This window comes from Nematolebias whitei, chromosome 18 (genome assembly GCF_014905685.2).
Source record: "Nematolebias whitei isolate Nwh7 chromosome 18, NemWhi1, whole genome shotgun sequence".
NCBI lineage: Eukaryota > Metazoa > Chordata > Actinopteri > Cyprinodontiformes > Rivulidae > Nematolebias > Nematolebias whitei.
The window spans coordinates 27,379,051-27,397,886 of NC_056515.1; the positions used below are offsets into that span (position 1 = coordinate 27,379,051).

Consider the following 18,836-nt stretch of genomic DNA (forward strand, 5'->3'; position numbering starts at 1 on the left):
AGTTTCTTGGGTTTTAAACCCCATCAGTGCCACTTACCTCCGTTTTCAGATTTATTTAAATATGATCACACTTTCAGATCAGCCTCATTCTGTGCTTGAAGATTTTTGTGGGGAGATTTAGATCCAAAAGCTGAAGTCCACCCTTTATGTAATTACCATATTTTTCAGACTATAAGGCGCACTAAGCGAAACAAAACAGTCAAATAAGTCACTTTATTCAACTCATTCACAATAACTCAACATTGTTCAGTTGTACCACATAAAATCAGTTCGAGGTTCGTAAGCACAACCAGAATTAATACATAAGGCTCAGTCGATTTTTGAGAAAATGAAAGGATTTTAAGTGCACCTTATAGTCTGAAAAATACGGTACATTTTAGAAAAACTTGTCTCTCCCAGCGTTTAGTCAATCGTAACTCGAGGAGAGGCTTTAAAGTGCTGCTTCCAGGAGTTTACTGCCGTGCGTGGACACAAACGCCTCATTGAAAGTGAAAGCACTTAAAGTGCTGCTTTTTAGTGTGCTCTTATTTTGAAAGTTTGCTCTGAAAATTTTGGAGGGTTTAAAGCGACGGCACGTGTTTCAGATGACAAGTTTACCACACTGACGCTTTTCTGCAGCTTCTGACTGAAGCAATTGTAACGAGTTTGTTGGTGAACACTGTTTTGGCCTCAGCTTTACTTTAAACAACCCAAAATATCACATGCACGTCTGCTGCGGAGACTGGAAGACAAAATCTTTGACACTTCAGTCCTCAGAAATGATGCACAGTTGTTCAGGTAGGAGAGGGCTGACACTTTTTGCAGGAGGTTTAGTTGCCAAATGGGAAACATGTAAAACATCAGTTTGGTCTTTATATGTTCAGTATTACCGACCTCTGGATCAGATCAGGCTGACGCACCTCTTCAGTGGTTCTGCTGCGTCTGACAAAGATCACGTGATCGCGGATGTCTCGACTTTGAAGTGACGCAGCGGGGGTCACCAGTTTCGACTCCCAACAAGTTTTCTCTTTATCGGATCGTCAAAAACGCTTCGTTTTTGTTTTTTTGACGTTCGCAGCTTCGCCCGATTTAAAAGCGGACGCAGGCTGGCTGTGCTGCAGGATGCTCTGGTTTTAAATGACAGTACTTAACCGTGACAGTATGTAAAGTTGTGGTCAGAAGTTTTCATCCGTTCATCACAAGCATGAATGTCTTATAGCTTCTTTTAATGATTGGTGTGCATAGCTTTTATTCCAGGGTGGAATGATTTTACGACTTCAATTAGCTTTAAAACAAAAATTGGGTGCGCAAGTTTAAACTTGTTGTGGATTTTTTTCTATTCCACTCACACAGGTACTCGAATATATACATACACCCCGTTTCTTAGCGAGTTGCCCTTCACACTTTTTGTAGCCATCAACAAGTCTCCGGTTGGAGATTTGACCATACTTAAGGTTCAGTTAAGGGGGTTGTTTTTTCCATTCAGGAACCAGTCCTGATGTGCATATGGGATTGTTCTTTTAGAAGGAGCACCCAAGTTTCTAATCACTGCATCCACTATTAATTGTCTTAATTTTAGGCGAGGTGGACAAACCCGGAGGTAGTCCTCCTCTATTAATCTCATCAATTAAGTACACACCACCAGCCTACCACCACCGTGCTTCACAGGTGGTACAGTGTTTAGACTTGAACTCTTCTTTTAGCCAAATGTAGCTCGGTCTTAAAGAACAATTTAAAACGAGCCTCCAAATTAGTGACATTCATGCTCATGAGTGTATGTAAACTTCTTTGCATTCACGTTTAACATTTTTAGTTCATATGCAGTCCATTAAAAAACTTAAAATATGAGTTTGCTAACTTGTTCACCTGCTTTGTGTCGAGTGTTTGTAATTCTGATGTAACACTGGGAACGTGAGGCGCCGCTGTAAATGTGGCCCTGAGTCGGTTTTAAACGTCTCAGTTGTTTGTGCTCGGAGAGCTTCGTGTAAAATTACTGTGAGCCTTTTTAGTGACTTAAGCAAATAACTTTGCAACAGAACTAATGCATTGATATAAAACTGACGGAGCACAAACTCACCTGGATGTAGCTTTATTCTTTTAAATCGCATTTAATGGTTAAATAAAAAACAGGATTCACAATGTTTGTCACATTAGGACTGTTTTTTTCTGGCATGTTTTACTTTTATTTTAGATATTTTTAGGTTGCATAAACTATTTTTTTTGTTTTGTTTTTGGAAATTAAATGGATAATTTTTTCAACTTCTGACCGATGGGAGTTATGTGAACAGCGCATCTGTGAAAGAATAGGATGATTTTTAATTTATGCAAAATGGTTGAACTTGGTTAGTAAATAAAATGCCTCTAACTGTATTATTAATGGCTGTGTTGTGTTTAAGTTGTAATATTTATCACATGAAGCCAAAAGGCAAAGGCAGACAATGTTTTTAGTGTGTTCTCCAATTATTCCATGAACCACTAGACCATTTTTTAATGAAATCGACATCAACCACAAAAATGGCTAACTCAGTTTTGCAGCTATTGAGGTAAACAATGCGGTAGTCGCAGAGAGTCGTCCACAACACACAATCTGAGCGACACACAAAATCGTACTTGAGGTTTGATCAAACTACAGCTTCGTTTCTCAACATTTAATTATACAAGCGCTGGTCATAAAATTAGAACATCATGAAAAAGTTGATTTATTTCAGTAATTCCATTCAAAAAGTGAAACTTGTATATTTATATTCATTCATTACACACAGATTGATATATTTCAAATGTTTATTTCTTGATTATTATGTTGATTATTATAACTGACAACTAATGAAAACCCTAAATTAAGTATCTCAGAAAATTAGAATATTAATTAAGACCAATAAAAATAAGGATGTTTAGAAATGTTGGCCAACTGAAAAGTATGAACATGAAAAGTATGAGCATGTACAGAACTCAATACTTAGTTGCTCCTTTTGCCTGGATTACTGCAGCAATGCGGTGTGTCATGGAGTTGATCAGTCTGACACTGCTCGGATGTTATGAGAGCCCAGGTTGCTCTGATAGTGGCCTTCAGCTCTTCTGAATTCTTGGTCTGGTGTATCGCACTTTCCTCCACAATAGATTTTCTACGGGGTTAAAGTCAGGCGAGTTTGCTGGCCAATTGAAAACAGGGATACCATGGTCCTTAAACCAGGTAATAGTAGCATTGGTACTGTGTGCAGGTGCCAAGTCCTGTTGGAAAATGAAATCTGCATCTCCCATAAAGTTGGTCAGCAGCAGGAAGTGCTCTAAAACGTCCTGGTAGATGGCTGCATTGACCTTGGACCTCAGAAAACACAGTGGACCAACACCAGCAGATGATATGGCACTACAAACCATCACTGACTGTGGAAACTTGACACTGCACCTCAAACAACATGGATTCTGTGCCTCTCCTCTCTTCCTCCAGACTCTGGGACCTTGATTTCCAAAGGAAATTCAAAATTTACTTTCATCAGTGAACATAACTTTGGAGTACTCAGCAGCAGTCCAGTCCTTTTTGTCTTTAGCTCAGTTGAGATGCTTCTGACTCTGTCTCTTGTTCAAGAGTAGCTTGACACAAGGAATGCGACAGATGAAACCCATGTCTTGCATACATCTGTGCGTGGTGGTTCTTGAAGCACTGACTCCAGCTGCAGTCCACTCTGAATCTCTCCCACATTTTGGAATGAATTTTGTTTCACAATCCTCTCCAGGGTGCAGATATCCGTATTGCTTGTACACTTTTTTCCTATCACATCGTTTCCTTTCCTTTGCGTCTCTATTAATGTGTTTGGACACAGAGCTCTGTGAACAGCCACCCTCTTTAACAATGACCTTTTGTGTCTTGCCCTCCTTGTGCAAGGTGTCAATGGTCGTCCTTTGGACAACTGTCAAGTCAGCAGTCTTCCCCATGATTGTGTAGCCTACAGAACTAGACTGAGACCATTTAAAGGCCTTTACAAGTGTTTTGAGTTAATTAGCTGATTAGAGTGTGGCACCATGTCTCTTCAATATTGAACCTTCTTTCTATATTCTAATTTACCAAGATACTGATTTTGGGATTTTCATTAGTTGTCAGTTATAATCAAAAACTTTTTAAGAAATAAAACATTTGAAATATCAGTCTGTGAGTAATGAATGGATATAATATACAAGTTTTACTTTTTGAATGGAACTACTGAAATAAATCAACTTTTACATGATACGTATTCTAATTTTATGACCAGCACCTATAGCTGAAGGCTTTGGTTTGAAAGACAGCAAGTGATGTGAATTCCTTCAAACGCATTTAATTTTAAAAATAATTTATTGTTTTTTATGTACAGGAAGGAAAAAAAATAAGTAGAAAAAAGGAACACGAGTAGAAAAAGCAAATGTACAAGAGAGTATCTTTACACTGCATTCAGAATGTCTGCTGCCTCCGAGATATATCTCTGAGTGAACAGGCAATACTTTTAAACTGTATGCGATGGGGGAGGAGCCATAATGAGACACCTGACCAACCGACTCCACCCCCTAATCCTGTAGAGAAGAAAACTAAAACATCTGCAATATTTCTATTTGTTTTCGTAGGAAATAGTTATTCTGTCAGCATCAGTTTGGAGGGTTGATGTTTTGTTTTGTTCTTTTTTGGGGGGGGGGGGGGGGGGGAATGAAAGTTTTTGTTCAGTTTAACAAAACGGTTTCAACAGAAAGGCCTCTGGAAGTCTTTGGTTACCGTTTACAAGTCGGGCACAGCTCCCAGCCGAGCGGCGTAGTGTGGCCGTGGGCTTTGTTCCGTGGAGACGAGACCCACCGAGCTGACAGACAAGGACAGAACCTTCTGTGCACATAGAGGGTACTTTAAAATGACGAAACAAACCGTTTAAGAGACGATTACACAAACCTATACAACGTGTTTTGGTCTAGAACGACAAGAAACCAGAGAGAAGTGGTGAACGTAAAAACATAAAGCTGGAGTAACATTTTCAAAGCATTGCACAAAGTAATACTGACACATCTGACAAACCTTTAGTGATTGTACGCTTCACTCCGAGTAGAAAAAAAAAAGGTTATCAGTCATTAAAATAAAAACTAATCTCCACTCTTCAATCAGCTACAATGCCAATAAATAACAATAATGATGAAGACTAATACAATAAAATCAGCTCTGACGGATTGAAGACTCCAATCGTAATACTTTATGAATACAACGTGGCAACGAGAAATCCACATGGCTTCACACAAACTCAGAAAATCTGGGAGTGGATAAATTATAATTCATAATCAGATGAGATTCAAAAGGACGCCTCGCTCTTAACACTGCTGATGAGCGAACCAAGGTCCAAAAGTGAGAGTGGCTTTAGTCACACACGACTGATGTCGCAATCGAACCGTGCATTTAAAAGCTGGATAAAGTGTCGTATGATTTGGTTTCTGTAGCGTTTTCGTTCAGGAGAGGGTTAACGCCGATCTGCTTTGCGTGTTTGAGCCACACAAACGAGAGAAAAACCGCTTTCGTCCGACACAGTAACCTTCAGCAAGGTCGAGACGGACAAGACGATCTACTGATCGGTGTTAAGGAAACGTGCTCGCATCAACAGATGTCCTATGACTTTTCAAGAGTTGCACAGAATTCCCACCATAAAGTGTTTTTTTGTTGTTTTTTTTTCACAGGGAAAGTCAAGAGTTGGTAGAAAAATAATCTCGTTCATCCTTTTAACATTATTGAAAAAAGTTATCAAAAAATATTAAAATCATGAGGTATGAAAGTATGAAACGCCTCTTGTGCACACTCGCTGCAGGCTCAGATACTTCAGAGCGTCTTGCCAATGGTTCACGACTAAAGTCTCATTCTACAAGGAGCTAATTGACGTAGCATCATGATCAAACGGACCTGATTCACCCAAAGAACCAGAGACTTTCTGTCTGTGCAGTCTTGGAATATTGAAAAACATACCGCTCTGCAGCTTGCAAACACCTAAAAGAGTAAAAACGGACCCTTTTTTTATCCTAACAGCACATTTTGGCGAAATGTTAGACTTAAACCCAGCCGGATGCACAGGAGCTCTAGTTGTCAACAAAGGCAAATCTCCAAAGTTTGGATAATACTGACTGAAGTAAGAACCTGCAGGGTGGTACCGTTTGTGCCTACACACAAACACAGTCTGTTTTCAGTCAGTCGCAGCCGTTTCTCCACGTCTTTCCCCTCAGTCTGAAGCTCCCAGGTTGACTCCTGGTGTTCAGGACAAGGTGCAGTCGTAGGTTCCCTCCTCCTCTGCTTGCTCCTCGGTTTGTTCAGGAGAGTCTTCAGAGGGGGGACGGGGGAAAACTCCCGCAGGTTCGACCGAGGGCAAGGCCAGACCCAGAGGAGCGGCCACGCCTCTGCTGTCCTCGACACGAGGGACGGCGGCCCCTCCCAGTCCTTCGGAGGCGCTGAGCTTTGAGGTCTGGCTGGCAGGTTGGAACGCTTCGGGCTGCACCTGCTCGGCGGTCGACTCCATCAGCTGCTGCAGCTGCGGCTGGATCAGGTTCAGAAATGGTTTGTAGCCCAGGCTGGAGAGCGCGGAGAGAACATTCAGAGAAGATTCGAAGCAGAAGCATCAAGTTGATGTGCGTTAGACCCACCAGTCTGCGGAGGCCCAGGCGTCAACAGCCAGCAAGCCGTGTCGGACGCTCTGCACAGTTTCTGAGGGAACCTCGGGGTTGTCCAGGAAGCTGATCATCTGTTTGATGACGTTTGCGTCCCGCAGGATCAAACCAATCACGACGCACCACTCCAAACAGCCCGCCTCCATGAACACGTGAAGGAGGTACCTGAAAGACGCGGAGGAACGTCAGAAACCAGCTCTGCTTTCACACCAAACTAAATCCAACCGTGAAAGGAGCTCCTCTCACCTGAGCTGCACCTGAGACTTGTGCGGGCCTTTGTTGGCCAGCTCCATGGAGATGTGCTCCAGCTCAGCCTGACTCAGGCTCAGGGTGGAGTTCTCGTCCACCATGGTCCAATCGCCGTCCACCACCGAGCTGGTTTCTGTCAGGTCTGTGGCCGAGCCGATGCTGTATTCCTCAACTAGACGAGAAAAAAACACGTTGATGAAAACACTGATTGTTTTTATATTTCAACGGGCAGGTGTGTAGGGCGGTGGGGGTGTATTACCCTTGTTAGTGAGCAGTGACAGGAAGGCGTCTTGTGTCTGTGGTGAGTGCTGGCTGGAGTGAACAGATGAGGCCGTGTCCATGTCTTTGGCCCTCTGTCCGAGCCCACCCATCCAGGTGTGGTTGGTGGGGGCTGTCGAAGGGGCTGTGTCCATGTCGCTGTTCAGCAGACTGTCTGCAGACTGAGACTTCAGCAGCTGCGTGCTCAAAACTGCATAAAAAAAAAAAAACACACACATTGAGCTACATTTATTCAACAGAAGAGCCTAATCTCGTGCGGTAACCTCACCTGTGCGGCAGCCTCCGTTCTTCAGTGGTGAGTTGAGGCTTCCCACAGGTATAACGGGAAAAGGCCAGAAGAAATCCTTGTGGAGTTTCTTCAGCGCTGAAACAAAATCGTCTACTCGAGCCACGCGGTTTCGTTCGCGGCACAGCCAACCGATGAGCTCGAAGCCCAGCTGAGCGGAGAAGCACCCCAGGTCACGAAGGCGCACCTGCTCCAGGAGGTGGCGGGCGTGGCGCCAGAGCATCATGTCGATGTACATGTTTTCTGCACACTCCACATCCCGACTGGAAGGACAGGGGAAAACATGACGCAACGGCTGTATGTAAACCTTCGAACATTATCCAATATGTTTCAGCTGATTGTACCCTTTGGCAGACGCTCCAGTGGGCATGCTGAAGGTCTTCTGCAGGTTGAACTTTCCTGTCGCGATGGAGTCTGCTGACTGAGACAAGCTGATGCTGCGGTTTCTAAAGAACTCGAAGCCTCCGGTTGAGCTGGGTTCCTGAGAAAAAATAAATAAATTTCAGACCTACTATAGCAGGCGTCTCAAACTCACGGGCTGGGGCCCAAGTGTGGCCCCGCGGACCGATATTTTGTGGCCCTCTACCTGAAATCAAAGCTTGGTTTTAGTGTGGCCCGCTCGTTTTTTCCTCAGGTAACCCGCATTTAGCTTGATGACTTATTGTTGCGGGCCCACTTCCTGTGTTGCCCCCAAACTCTTTAACCTTTTTTTTAAAGCCACGGGTCACGTTTACCTCCTCCTCGGTCTCCACTGTTGCTGTGGTGTGCTCTGTTCCTGCGTCTCCCAAACAAATCGATGCACGTCAAATCTGCATTTGCAAACTCGATTATATGGCGAGTCTGTTGTCATCTCATGTCTAAAACAACCGTGTGATTGCTGACTGAAGCGCTGTTTTTAACAGAATTGCTGTCGCCGCTAATTCAAAACTCCATTGGGATTCTGCCATTAATAACCACCGGGGGCCGCGCATTGAGGCCAAGTACTCTTCACTCCGTTGGAGAGGTGAAACAATTATTTTTGGATATATAATGGAAGCCGAATTGTGGACAAAGGTCTAATATATGCACCCAATTGTTGTTTGATGCATTAGTTACATTTTTTGTGTGTTTTGGTACTTTTCGTATTGACGCTAAAACGGTAATGAAGTTTTGTATGCCGGAAAAATCAATTGAATAGAATGTAACTACACATATCCTGATGCATGCTCAATAATCCAGGTAGAAAAATTAAAAAAAGTTATGTCTTTCATCCGAAAGACTTCTTCCGTCTGAGGTGCAGTATTCATCTCAGTCTAATAAATATCACCTTCTCATAGTAGATCAACCAGTTTGTTGTTGACATTCAAAACTAGCTGCTCACATGCTAAAGGAGGACCATCAGCCTAACGATGGCTCGTTGGTGCCCTGATGACCACTTGCTATTCACAGGGGACTGAGTGATACTAGCAATAACAGCATTGTAATTTTTAGGTTTTTGTATTTTGTGGAATACTTGATGCGGCCCAGTTTCGCCCAGACTTTACCTCCAGCGGCCCCCAGGTAAGTTGAGTTTGAGACCCCTGTACTAAACGATTTGTTAATGCAGGAAACTTGCTCATTCTTAAAAAAAAAAAAAAACTTCTTCAGGTCTGGATAGGTATGGGGGAAAAAATAAGAGTTGAAAAATACATTTGAGCAAATATTCCTGATTCTAAACGCTACAAATCTGAGCCACTAACAAGGTTTGCAGTTTAATCTTGCTTAATTTAGCCGCACAGAAATTAAAAGGTTTACGTTGAAAATGTTTGAAGCTCCTCACCTGAGTGGACGGTGTGGAGGGCGGTGACTCCATCTCCCCTGAGCCGATGGCTTTGAGGAATCTGATCATGTGCCGACAAAGGTCCCACTTGCCCTGCTCGAGCGCCGTGTTGAAGAGAAGAGTGGCGTGCTGCCGGCTCACCGCTGGAACCTCCATGTTCTTAAAGAGAGCAGCAAGCAGGCAAGACAATTAAATTCAAAAAGGGAAAATCTTTTAGAAAGTAATGAAGGGCGAGTTGTGTTTAAATTTGCAACATTGCTAAAATTAGTCGCCAACTAAATGACAAATATAAATTAATGCATTTAAATTACAATGATAAAAAGTGCTATTTTAAAGCTAGTTGGGTTTTTTATTTGTAGGTTTTTGCATCACAACTCGGGGCCAAAATTCTTTAATTCTTCCATTCTGTGTGAAAACTTTACTGAACATTTTCATAAAGTTGTATTTCCCTGCAACAACCTGCAGTATGATCAAATAGGAGGCTGCCGTGTCCAGATCTTGAGCCATGAGACACTCCTCGAACAAATCTTTGGGGTTTCCCACAGCTGCAAACAGGTAGTTCCACAGAGCGTACTCCGTTTTTCTGGCACAGTGAACGATAGTCTGGAGAAAGAGCGGGAACTCTGTGATGAACTTGGCCACTGTGGGAAGCAGGGGGTCCGGTATTGGTTCCCGTGAGGTTGCTTCTTCTTCCAGTACCACATGTACCATCAACTCCAAGACATGGGGGAAGTAGGGCAGGGAGGCACATGACTGAGCCAGCATTAAAGCCTAAAAATAAACATTAATGAGGAAATAAATAAGTTGTTTTCCTCTCAAAAAAACTCTCATAAGCTGATGCGAAGTTCCACATACCTGTTCGCCCAGGTTGCGAACCAGCAGCTGCCTCAGGATGTGGTGGAGGTAGATCTGAGAGGTCCTCTCTACAGTACAGTAGGGGAACAGTGCCTCCAGAGGCTCGGAGGATCCCTGCAGCCCGTCGTAGAGCACCGTCTCATTGGTTGCTCCCAGTACCAGGGCGTCCTCAAACAGCACAGCCAAAGGGTAGATGTTGATGTGGAAGGGCAGCATTATGCGTCTGGACAGGAAGGAGTGAGGCTTTCGATGGTCTCGGGGGAACAGAGGAAGCCATACTTTCATTCCTGCCTCTCCACAGGACAACCAGAGGGCTTCCAGCAGATGGCGCTTCTTCTTGTTTGAGCGACAGGTGGTCCAAACGTTCTCCACACACTGGGCCAGCACAACTGGAGGACAGAACGGTAGCTAAAGATGGATAAAAAAAATGGTTAGAGGAATGTTTTAGACCAAACTGAACACATCTGAGAGATGAGTTTGGACTTACCAGCTTCTTGTTGGTGGCAGGCGTCTCCTTTTCTCGTACCTGTGGTCCTGATCGGTCCCTCTGCAGCATGATCAACTGGCCAGCCAGATTCAGCATGATGCTCTCTGCCGTACAGGCCTAACGAAAACGCAGACGCACACAAAGACAGATTAAGACACCTCTGGTTTTATCACGATGCGTTCTAGATTTAGGAGAGCTGCTGCTACCTGCTGCGGAGCTTTCAAAGTGATGCCGGTCTCTGTGCGCACAGATGTGAGTGTGACGGAGACCACGAGAGCTGGGTGAGGGATGTAGCGGGACATTGACACCTCCTGCAGCAACTCTACACTAGCTGATGGGTTTGGACTGGAAAGATGAGCACACATGAACAGATTATTAATCCAAATGCAATGCTAAAATCCAGTGCAACCAAATAGATACCTTCAGAGGTCACCTGTGTGTAATTTAATAAAGCTGTTTTTTGAAGGCCTTAGAGATTTGTTACAAAACATCAGTGATAACAGCATCATGAAGACCAAGGAACACACTTGGAATAATGTTGCTGAGAAGTTTAAACAGGGTTAGACTCTTTGGAAGGGCTTATTTTAATAATGAGGGAAGCTGGAACTGGGATGCTACTGAAACAAATCCCTGAGCTTCTGGTGAGAACGAACTTATTCCATTAATGAAAAGTTAAAAAAAAAAATCTATATATAAAAATGAAATTTAGCAAAGGTAAGGGAAAGATATAATGTCTAAAACTTCATTATTTATTAATAATATTGCTCAAATTCATTATTACATGATTTCACATTTGATTAATTCATCTAGTCACCACAAGGGGGAGACAAAAACATCAAAGAGCAGGTTCAATTAAAAAAAAAACCTGAAAGGTTTTTATTAAATGCTTTTACTGAAGCTTCTTTTTTAGAGGAAAAACTCAAAAAGCATAGAAGCAATGTATTTCCCTGATGCCGTGGAGGGTTAATAAAAAAAAAACTATCAAATTTGAAAATAACTTATTTGGAGGTTTACCACATATGGGAGTTAATTCAGCTTTAATTAATATCATTATCATTGGGAAAAGAATAATTTATCTAAAACTGATGGAGTTCTGAGGTTATTTCAGGGTTTTGCATAGCAATAACTCACCCATCACTCCTCTTCTCTATACTATAGAGGCAGATGGAGCAGTCGGCTCTGAACAGGATGACCATGTCTCTGAAGACGTTGAGCAGCAGAGTGTCAGAGTGCAGCTTGGTGACCGAGGCAAAGGCGTTATCCAGGTTGGATGAGCGTTGATACAGCCTCAACTAAAGCCAGCAGTCAGAAAACAAGAGTCATAATGAGACAAAAATACTATAATTACATAGATGTGATGAGATAAAGGATGCATCCCTCCCACCTGCTCCTGCTGGTCCGTAAAATTGTAGCATGCCACCACTACAAAGTCACTCCACCAGGCGAGACCTCCTGTCACCGTCATGTTCTGTTCCTACATACAAATAAATAAAATCAAACATTTATTTTTTGTTTTACTTAAAACATGGGGAAAAAATATATAGTATTTAAAGAGTTTCGATACATTCAGTACAAACTAGCTGATTGAAAAACGTACCAAGAACATTCAACTACACAGAAATGAGGCTTTAAGTTATGTTTTTAAAATAAGAGATGTCCAGTCGCACTTTTAATTTCTAAATATCTGAATAAAAACTGTAAACGAGGTCGATCAGAAAGACTTTCATATTTTTTCCGTTGACTGTGTCGGCACACCTGAGTGATGTTTCCAAACAGCTTCCATTTCCTTGTGAATAAGGAGTAGTGTGCAAAGCCCCTCCTGCCTGCCACAGCCATGCACTGGCCTGCCGAGTGTATGGCTGCAAACTGCACGCGCGCACACACACACACACACACACACACACACACACACACACATAATAAGTGTTTACAGAGAAATTTAAGTGACAAGTAAACTCACGTTTGATTATTTGAGATATTTTATGGTGTCCACTTGTATAATGACACATTTTCATATTTGTACAGCGTTATATAAACATAGAAGAAAAGAGTAAACTCTTGACTACACTACAATTCTGCACATGAACACTTGTAATAGCCGCTCAACACTTACACAGAATGTAGTGTCTGAGCAAACAAAATAACTAATTAATTCCTTTAATGATACAACACACTGCCTTTAAAGGATCAGTGTGACACAATATAAAATACAATTTAATGCAGCACACTAAATTAAGATTAAACAATACTTTTGCAAGCATTATTTATCAAAAACCAGCTAGCAGAAAGAAATGAAAATAAATAAAATGTAAAAAAACAACAAAAACTTACAAATTAGGTAAATCAGCACACCCTGTCTTTGATTTTTATTTATTATTTTAACACAAATAGAAGTTTATATATTTGTACTTATATGTAAAAAGTGGCCCCAAGTAACACTTTAAGCGTTGATGTTGGATAATGTTTGGTAAGAGTTGTTTCAAATATCTAAATCAGTTTTCTAGCTTCAATAAAGAGAAACTGTGACACCAGACCAGAGTGATGCCTCTACAAGCAGGATGGTTCTCAAAAACTGGTAGAACGGCTGCTGGCAACGTTCAAGAGGCAGCAGGACGTTCTAGCATGGACTCGATGCTCATCACTTGTGATAACAATCAGAGTGCATTTTACAGTTTTTTACAGGTTTGACAGTAGTCCCTCGTTTATTGTGAGAGAGCCGTATCCTGAAGCCCCACAATAAGTGAAAAACCGCAAAGTAGTGTGTGTGTGTGTGTATATATATATATATATATATACACACGCATAAAGGTGTTTTAAACCCTTCCCACACGCTTGCAATATTCAATGTTTCTAAACTCTAAACGCTCTAAGAGCACAGAATGTCATGATTTCAGCTCTCCGCCTCGTCTGCTCTTTGCAAGCCGCAAGTGCTCTTGGCCACGCCCACTTCTCTGCTCTGTAGGGAGAACAGCTGATCAGCTGCAGCAGGGTTTTTCCTGCAGTATGGGCTGCACAAAGGTGCAGCAGGTGCTAAATAATTTAAAATTAATTTTAAACAAAAATTCCATGCCGATCATGCGGCTCATCCATCAATCAGCCATTTGTGTGTCACGTCCAATCTTATTTTGAAAAACCGCGATAGAGCAAGTCTGCGATAAACAAACCGTGAAATAGCGAGGGACTACTGTATTGACCAAATCTTAGGGAAAAAAGGAGAGAAAAACAAGATAATTACCAAACTTTTAGGGAATGATAGTTGTGGGAACATCAATATATGATGCTTTCTTTCTTTAAGCATGTGAAAATGTGGTTTTAATCTCAAAATCATCATGAACACTTCTAAAAAAAAAAACTCAGTTTGCACACAAAACCACATAACAACTATCCTGATGCATGCTCAATAATCCAGGTAGAAAAATCTAAAAAAGTTAAATCTGGTCCTCTGGACATTCAAAAAAAACAAAACAAACAAAGCAAATCAACAAAAAAAATGTAGAAACGTTTCGTCTCTCATCCGAGAGACTTCCTCAGTCTGAGGTGCTGTATTCAGCTCAGTCTCTTAAATAGCACCTTCTCAGAGTGGATCAACCAGTTTTGCTGCTGACAACCAAAACCAGCTGATCACATGCTCAAGAAGGACCATCAGCCTTACAATGGATCATTAGCACACTGATGGCTGTTTACTGTTCACAGAGGGCTGAGTGATACTAGCAATCACAGCATTGTAAGAGGGGGACAGTTGAACCCGGAGGCCTCCACCTCTGTTTAACGATGGACGATTTATTTTCACAAAGATGGCCTCCTTTACTCCTCTCTCAAACCATCGTTCCTCTCTATCCAGGATGTGCACATCTTCATCCTTGACAGAGTGACCGCTGGCCTGGAGATGAGTGTAGACTGCAGAGTCCTGGCCTGATGATGTTGATCTTCTGTGCTGGGCCATCCTTTTGGCCAGTGGCTGTTTTGTTTCCCCGATGTAAGACTGATCACAGCCCTCCTGACACTGAACAGCATACACAACATTGCTCTGTTTGTGCCGGGGGACTGGATCTTTGGGATGAACCAGTCTTTGCCGTAATGTATTTTGTTTTTTTTTTGAATGTCCAGAGGACCAGATTTAACTTTTTTAGACACATAACAACTAGGAAGCTCAGAGCTCAGAACTGGATGTGTCGCAATTAAAAGTTTAAACAAGTTTAATGATAAACACACGAGTAGCTCTTTTGATGTAGTTTAAAATGTTATATTTTCCCTTTAATGATTTCTAAAGGGAAAATTTCAGACACGAGTCACTGACGTCTGAAAAACAAGACATGACTCTAACAAAAAGTTAGAAAACAAAACAGACAGAAAGAAAACATACAATAAAAACAGGAATGCTCTTACCCGTATGGGCCAGTTGCTCTCAAGGTATGTGCTGTGAATCTACAGAAGAGACGCCACAAGTCAGTGAACTAACCTCCGGTCTCTCCTCGCCACTGGGGGTGGTGTGAACACACCTACCTGGACCACTTGCCAGTGCTTGTGTCCCAGTAAAGTGCTGAGTCCCTGAGAGAGGGGGGAGTCGGGGTTGTGATGCAACGGGCTGCCGTCGCGTGAGTGTAAGTGTGCGTGCAGGTGTGTGTCACAGGTGCTGTGGATCTGTGTGGGATCGCCGCAGGTCAGGTAGAGGCGGTCCTCACCGTGGAGTAACACCTGCTCCTGGTTGCTCTGTGAACGAGGAGCAGCGTTTAACGGCAGAATGTTTGCGTATACGCACAGCTGAAATTGTTTCTTCTCACCGTGCAAGGATTGACTGTGAGGGCGCTCTTAATAAAGTGGAACTGCAGTATGCCGGCCTGCAGGGAGGGGTGGGGAGGAGAGGTCATCTCCACGTCCTGCTGCTCCTCCTGTCGCCTCCTCTCCTGTCTGTAAGGGAGCACCCATAGATGATAGCCCTCTGCTCCCCAGCTCTGGACAGCAGCAGAGAGCAAGTGTGAGTGAGCGCAAAGGATACAAATACACACTGTGTGAAGTATTTGTACAAGTATTTCTCATCAATAACATGGTTAAGGTTAAACAGAGACTACAGCTTAACAACAAGAAGAAAAATCAACAACAACAAAAAAATCTTATTTCTGCAAAGTTAGCCCTAAATATTTCAAACAATTTTAGTTTAGAAAGTAAAAGTTTAACCAAACATCATAACTGTGTAATTCCACGTACCATGGAGCTGATTTTAAGTGGATCTTTCTTCGTACCATCGGACTGATACCTGAGAGGAGCAAACACAAAATACACACATTCCAACAAAGCCATTAAAAAAACAAAATATATAAATAATAATAATAATAATAATAATTTCAGCAAAAAATAAGACGAGCAGTAATAAATGGCGTGTTTCAAACTGTGTGTGTCCACTTACGCAAAGTCTTCTCCCAGGGTGCAGATGAGATGAGCGCCAAAGACACTCCAGAGTGAGAGGCCGCCACACTCCCAGGTAACCATGACGACACTGTAGTCAGGTGACCAGCAGATTAGCTTCACAGGACCGGTCTTGTTGTAAATGTCTGAGAAAAGCAAAGATTTCAGAGAAATTACTGCATCTCTACATTTGACCTGAATTATTCAGCAGAGTGGTGCGCTGAATCAGTGTCAGTATCTCTAATTATTTTATTGTAGATTATGATTTTTATTATCATTGCAGCAACAACTGCAAATGTAGCATTTTCTGTTCATGCTCATAAACCTTGTGAAAACCAACACAAGTCATTTTATACGCAGATCTTTATTTTGAGCATCATCTGAAAAACCCAAACATTAGGAACTCGTGTCAATTAATTACATGTATACCGTGAATGCATGAACACGTGTGATTGCATCCTAAGCACAATAATGTTACCCAATTATTTTTGGACTATGAAGCAAATAAGACCTCTTAAAAAGGCCTTTTGCATGTGAAAATAATATTTTGCATGTTCTGGTGCGTTTGACTTATATCTGAACAAATACATTGAGAAAAAGGTGTTCTATTAAGCAAAGTCATACATAATCAACAAAAACCCTGTGACACCTTAACATAAATAAATATATTATGCCCTAGTTAAGATGTAGCTGTTCCACTTCGGTGATTCACATAGCCCGATCTGAGGCAGCTCAGTGCTGCGTCAGTGTAAGCTCACACACAAACATACAAACAGAAGGACGCAACAGGCTCAGCTTTAAAAGTTCTTTAAAAAAAGGCTTTTAGTTGTCCAAATTAACTACAGTGGACTTTGCTCCGCATGCCTGCCTGCCTTGTTCAGGGTGTTTCACTTCCTCTCTCTCCTGCTAAAAGCATTCACAATGCTGCTAAATTGTAAATCCTCCACCTACGTATACAAGCTGGATTAAAGAGGTCCTTTATCTGTTTAACTGCAAATAATCTGGCTGGTAAGGCCATGTGCTTTGTCATGTGTGTATATACACATATGTGCATGAAAATATGTATGCGTTTATAGATCTTTTATTTCTTATATTATTTTAATTTGATCCAAGCAAACTGTCTTGTACGGTCTGGCAACTGTTTTAAGCCACGTGCCCTTCTAGACGCAACCTGCAGCCTCTGACCACTGACTACAGGTTTTATTATTTTATTTTATTTACTTATTTATCCATTTATTTATTGGTTGTTAGGTGTAGGCACTGAGGTGGGGGCTGTTAGTTTTTTTTTTTTTTTTATGTTAAAAATGTAATAAAAGTGTTGAAAAAGGAGCCATTAGTGACTAAAGATTGAGTAACATTTTGACCAAAAGGGGGCGCTACATCTTTGCTCCCACATGAATCTATCTGAAGCAGAAGAAACATAAACATGTGGGACCCAGGAGAGAAGCAGCTGAAAGAATGTAGGTTATCAAGAATAACTAAACAGGAAATTGTGTGCAGAGAAGCATAACAGAGCTGTAAGGAAAAAAAAAACCCAAACAGACAAAAACAAGAGAAAGAGTGATGGAGTGATACCTGGGTAGTGTTTTGGCGTGAGCTCCAGTCTGTGGGAGAGCTGCATGGACCCTGTTGTGGTGTCTATCACGTACACCAGCACTGATCCACTGTAATTAGAATTAAAAATGGTTTTACAAAAACATGAGCTCATGACGAACTGAACAAATCTCCTGTTTCAGCTGCTGCTCTCACAATTTATTCTTCATACAGCGGTCAAATCACACTGATGAAGATCAGTGAAATGTAAAACTGATTTTAGCATTAGCATTTTTCTTCTTTTCAAAAGACTGTCCGCACTATAATTACACATGGAAATAAAATAATGCGAAAGTAAAAAAAAGAAAAAAGATAAAAAAAAAAAAAGATGAACGAGTAGTAAGCAGCAAGGAGAGACATTCCTGCCAACTTGGCAGATTTCATAATCCAAAGAGGAGATCCTGACAAGCACACACTAGGAGGCCTCTGCAAACACAAACCGACACGTTCTCACAGTGGACACACACCACAAGGACAACGATCGCACTGCAACACACAAACGCAAGTAAACACAGCCAGCACTGGGATGTAAACACACACACACACTCACAGACAGAGAGAGTAAGATGCACACAGACCTGGCACAGCCAAACGCCATCAGTCTGTACTTGTTGTTGACAGCCACACAGGTGCCGTCAGACACGTCTGCAGCCCAGACTCCCTGCAGCTGCTGCAAACACAGACAGAGCTGTAACTAAAAGGTCAACGTTTCCACAAGTCACGTTATCTCTACAGCTTAGTCATGGTTTTGGTTTGATAATAATATGTAGAGATCTACGTATAAAGAAAAGCTCAGAAACTTCTGCACCTGCCATCCTGTTTAATGAACATCACTTCTAGACAATAAAGGGCCAGTAAACTGTTTTTATTATTATTTTGGATGCAAAAAGTAGGGATGCACGATATTATCAACATGGTATCGGCCGATATTAGCAATAAAGTTAAATATCGGACATCTGCCATTCCATCAAAATAACTCACAGATATAAAAGGCGCTGTGTGTGTATATATATATATATATGTATATATATATATATATATATATATATATACAAGGCAGTTTTGTATGACTGCTTAAGTGTTGTCATTGTGTTAGAGAGTAAATGTCATGAATACATTTGACATTAAACATAATCCAAGTTGAAGTGTTCCATCATTTTCAGTCCCCTTTTTGACATCTGCATTTGGTAGCAGGTCAAACTGACAAAGTCCGTGCAGAATAATGTAGTATTTTAATTCCACAGCAGCGAAAGCTATGT

At 41.8% G+C, this 18,836-nt stretch overlaps 1 protein-coding gene across 1 annotated transcript in view; it reads right to left on the reverse strand.

The window, feature by feature from the left end:
- Positions 1 to 5,871: 5,871 nt before the first annotated feature.
- The window catches only part of ric1 (RIC1 homolog, RAB6A GEF complex partner 1), a 35,346-nt gene continuing 22,381 nt past the window's right edge, over positions 5,872 to 18,836 (reverse strand). The window contains exons 7-27 of the mRNA XM_037692294.1: positions 18,156 to 18,247; positions 17,560 to 17,648; positions 15,986 to 16,130; positions 15,787 to 15,835; positions 15,363 to 15,533; positions 15,085 to 15,291; positions 14,968 to 15,006; positions 12,337 to 12,447; positions 11,966 to 12,055; positions 11,713 to 11,873; positions 10,788 to 10,926; positions 10,582 to 10,698; positions 10,095 to 10,502; positions 9,699 to 10,010; positions 9,240 to 9,398; positions 7,786 to 7,922; positions 7,424 to 7,704; positions 7,136 to 7,345; positions 6,874 to 7,048; positions 6,604 to 6,792; positions 5,872 to 6,531 (exon numbers count right to left, since the gene is read on the reverse strand). Coding sequence (XP_037548222.1) covers positions 6,219 to 6,531; positions 6,604 to 6,792; positions 6,874 to 7,048; positions 7,136 to 7,345; positions 7,424 to 7,704; positions 7,786 to 7,922; positions 9,240 to 9,398; positions 9,699 to 10,010; positions 10,095 to 10,502; positions 10,582 to 10,698; positions 10,788 to 10,926; positions 11,713 to 11,873; positions 11,966 to 12,055; positions 12,337 to 12,447; positions 14,968 to 15,006; positions 15,085 to 15,291; positions 15,363 to 15,533; positions 15,787 to 15,835; positions 15,986 to 16,130; positions 17,560 to 17,648; positions 18,156 to 18,247 — 3,594 coding nt within the window. The 3' untranslated portion in view covers positions 5,872 to 6,218. The remainder of the gene's footprint in view (positions 6,532 to 6,603; positions 6,793 to 6,873; positions 7,049 to 7,135; positions 7,346 to 7,423; positions 7,705 to 7,785; positions 7,923 to 9,239; positions 9,399 to 9,698; positions 10,011 to 10,094; positions 10,503 to 10,581; positions 10,699 to 10,787; positions 10,927 to 11,712; positions 11,874 to 11,965; positions 12,056 to 12,336; positions 12,448 to 14,967; positions 15,007 to 15,084; positions 15,292 to 15,362; positions 15,534 to 15,786; positions 15,836 to 15,985; positions 16,131 to 17,559; positions 17,649 to 18,155; positions 18,248 to 18,836) is intronic.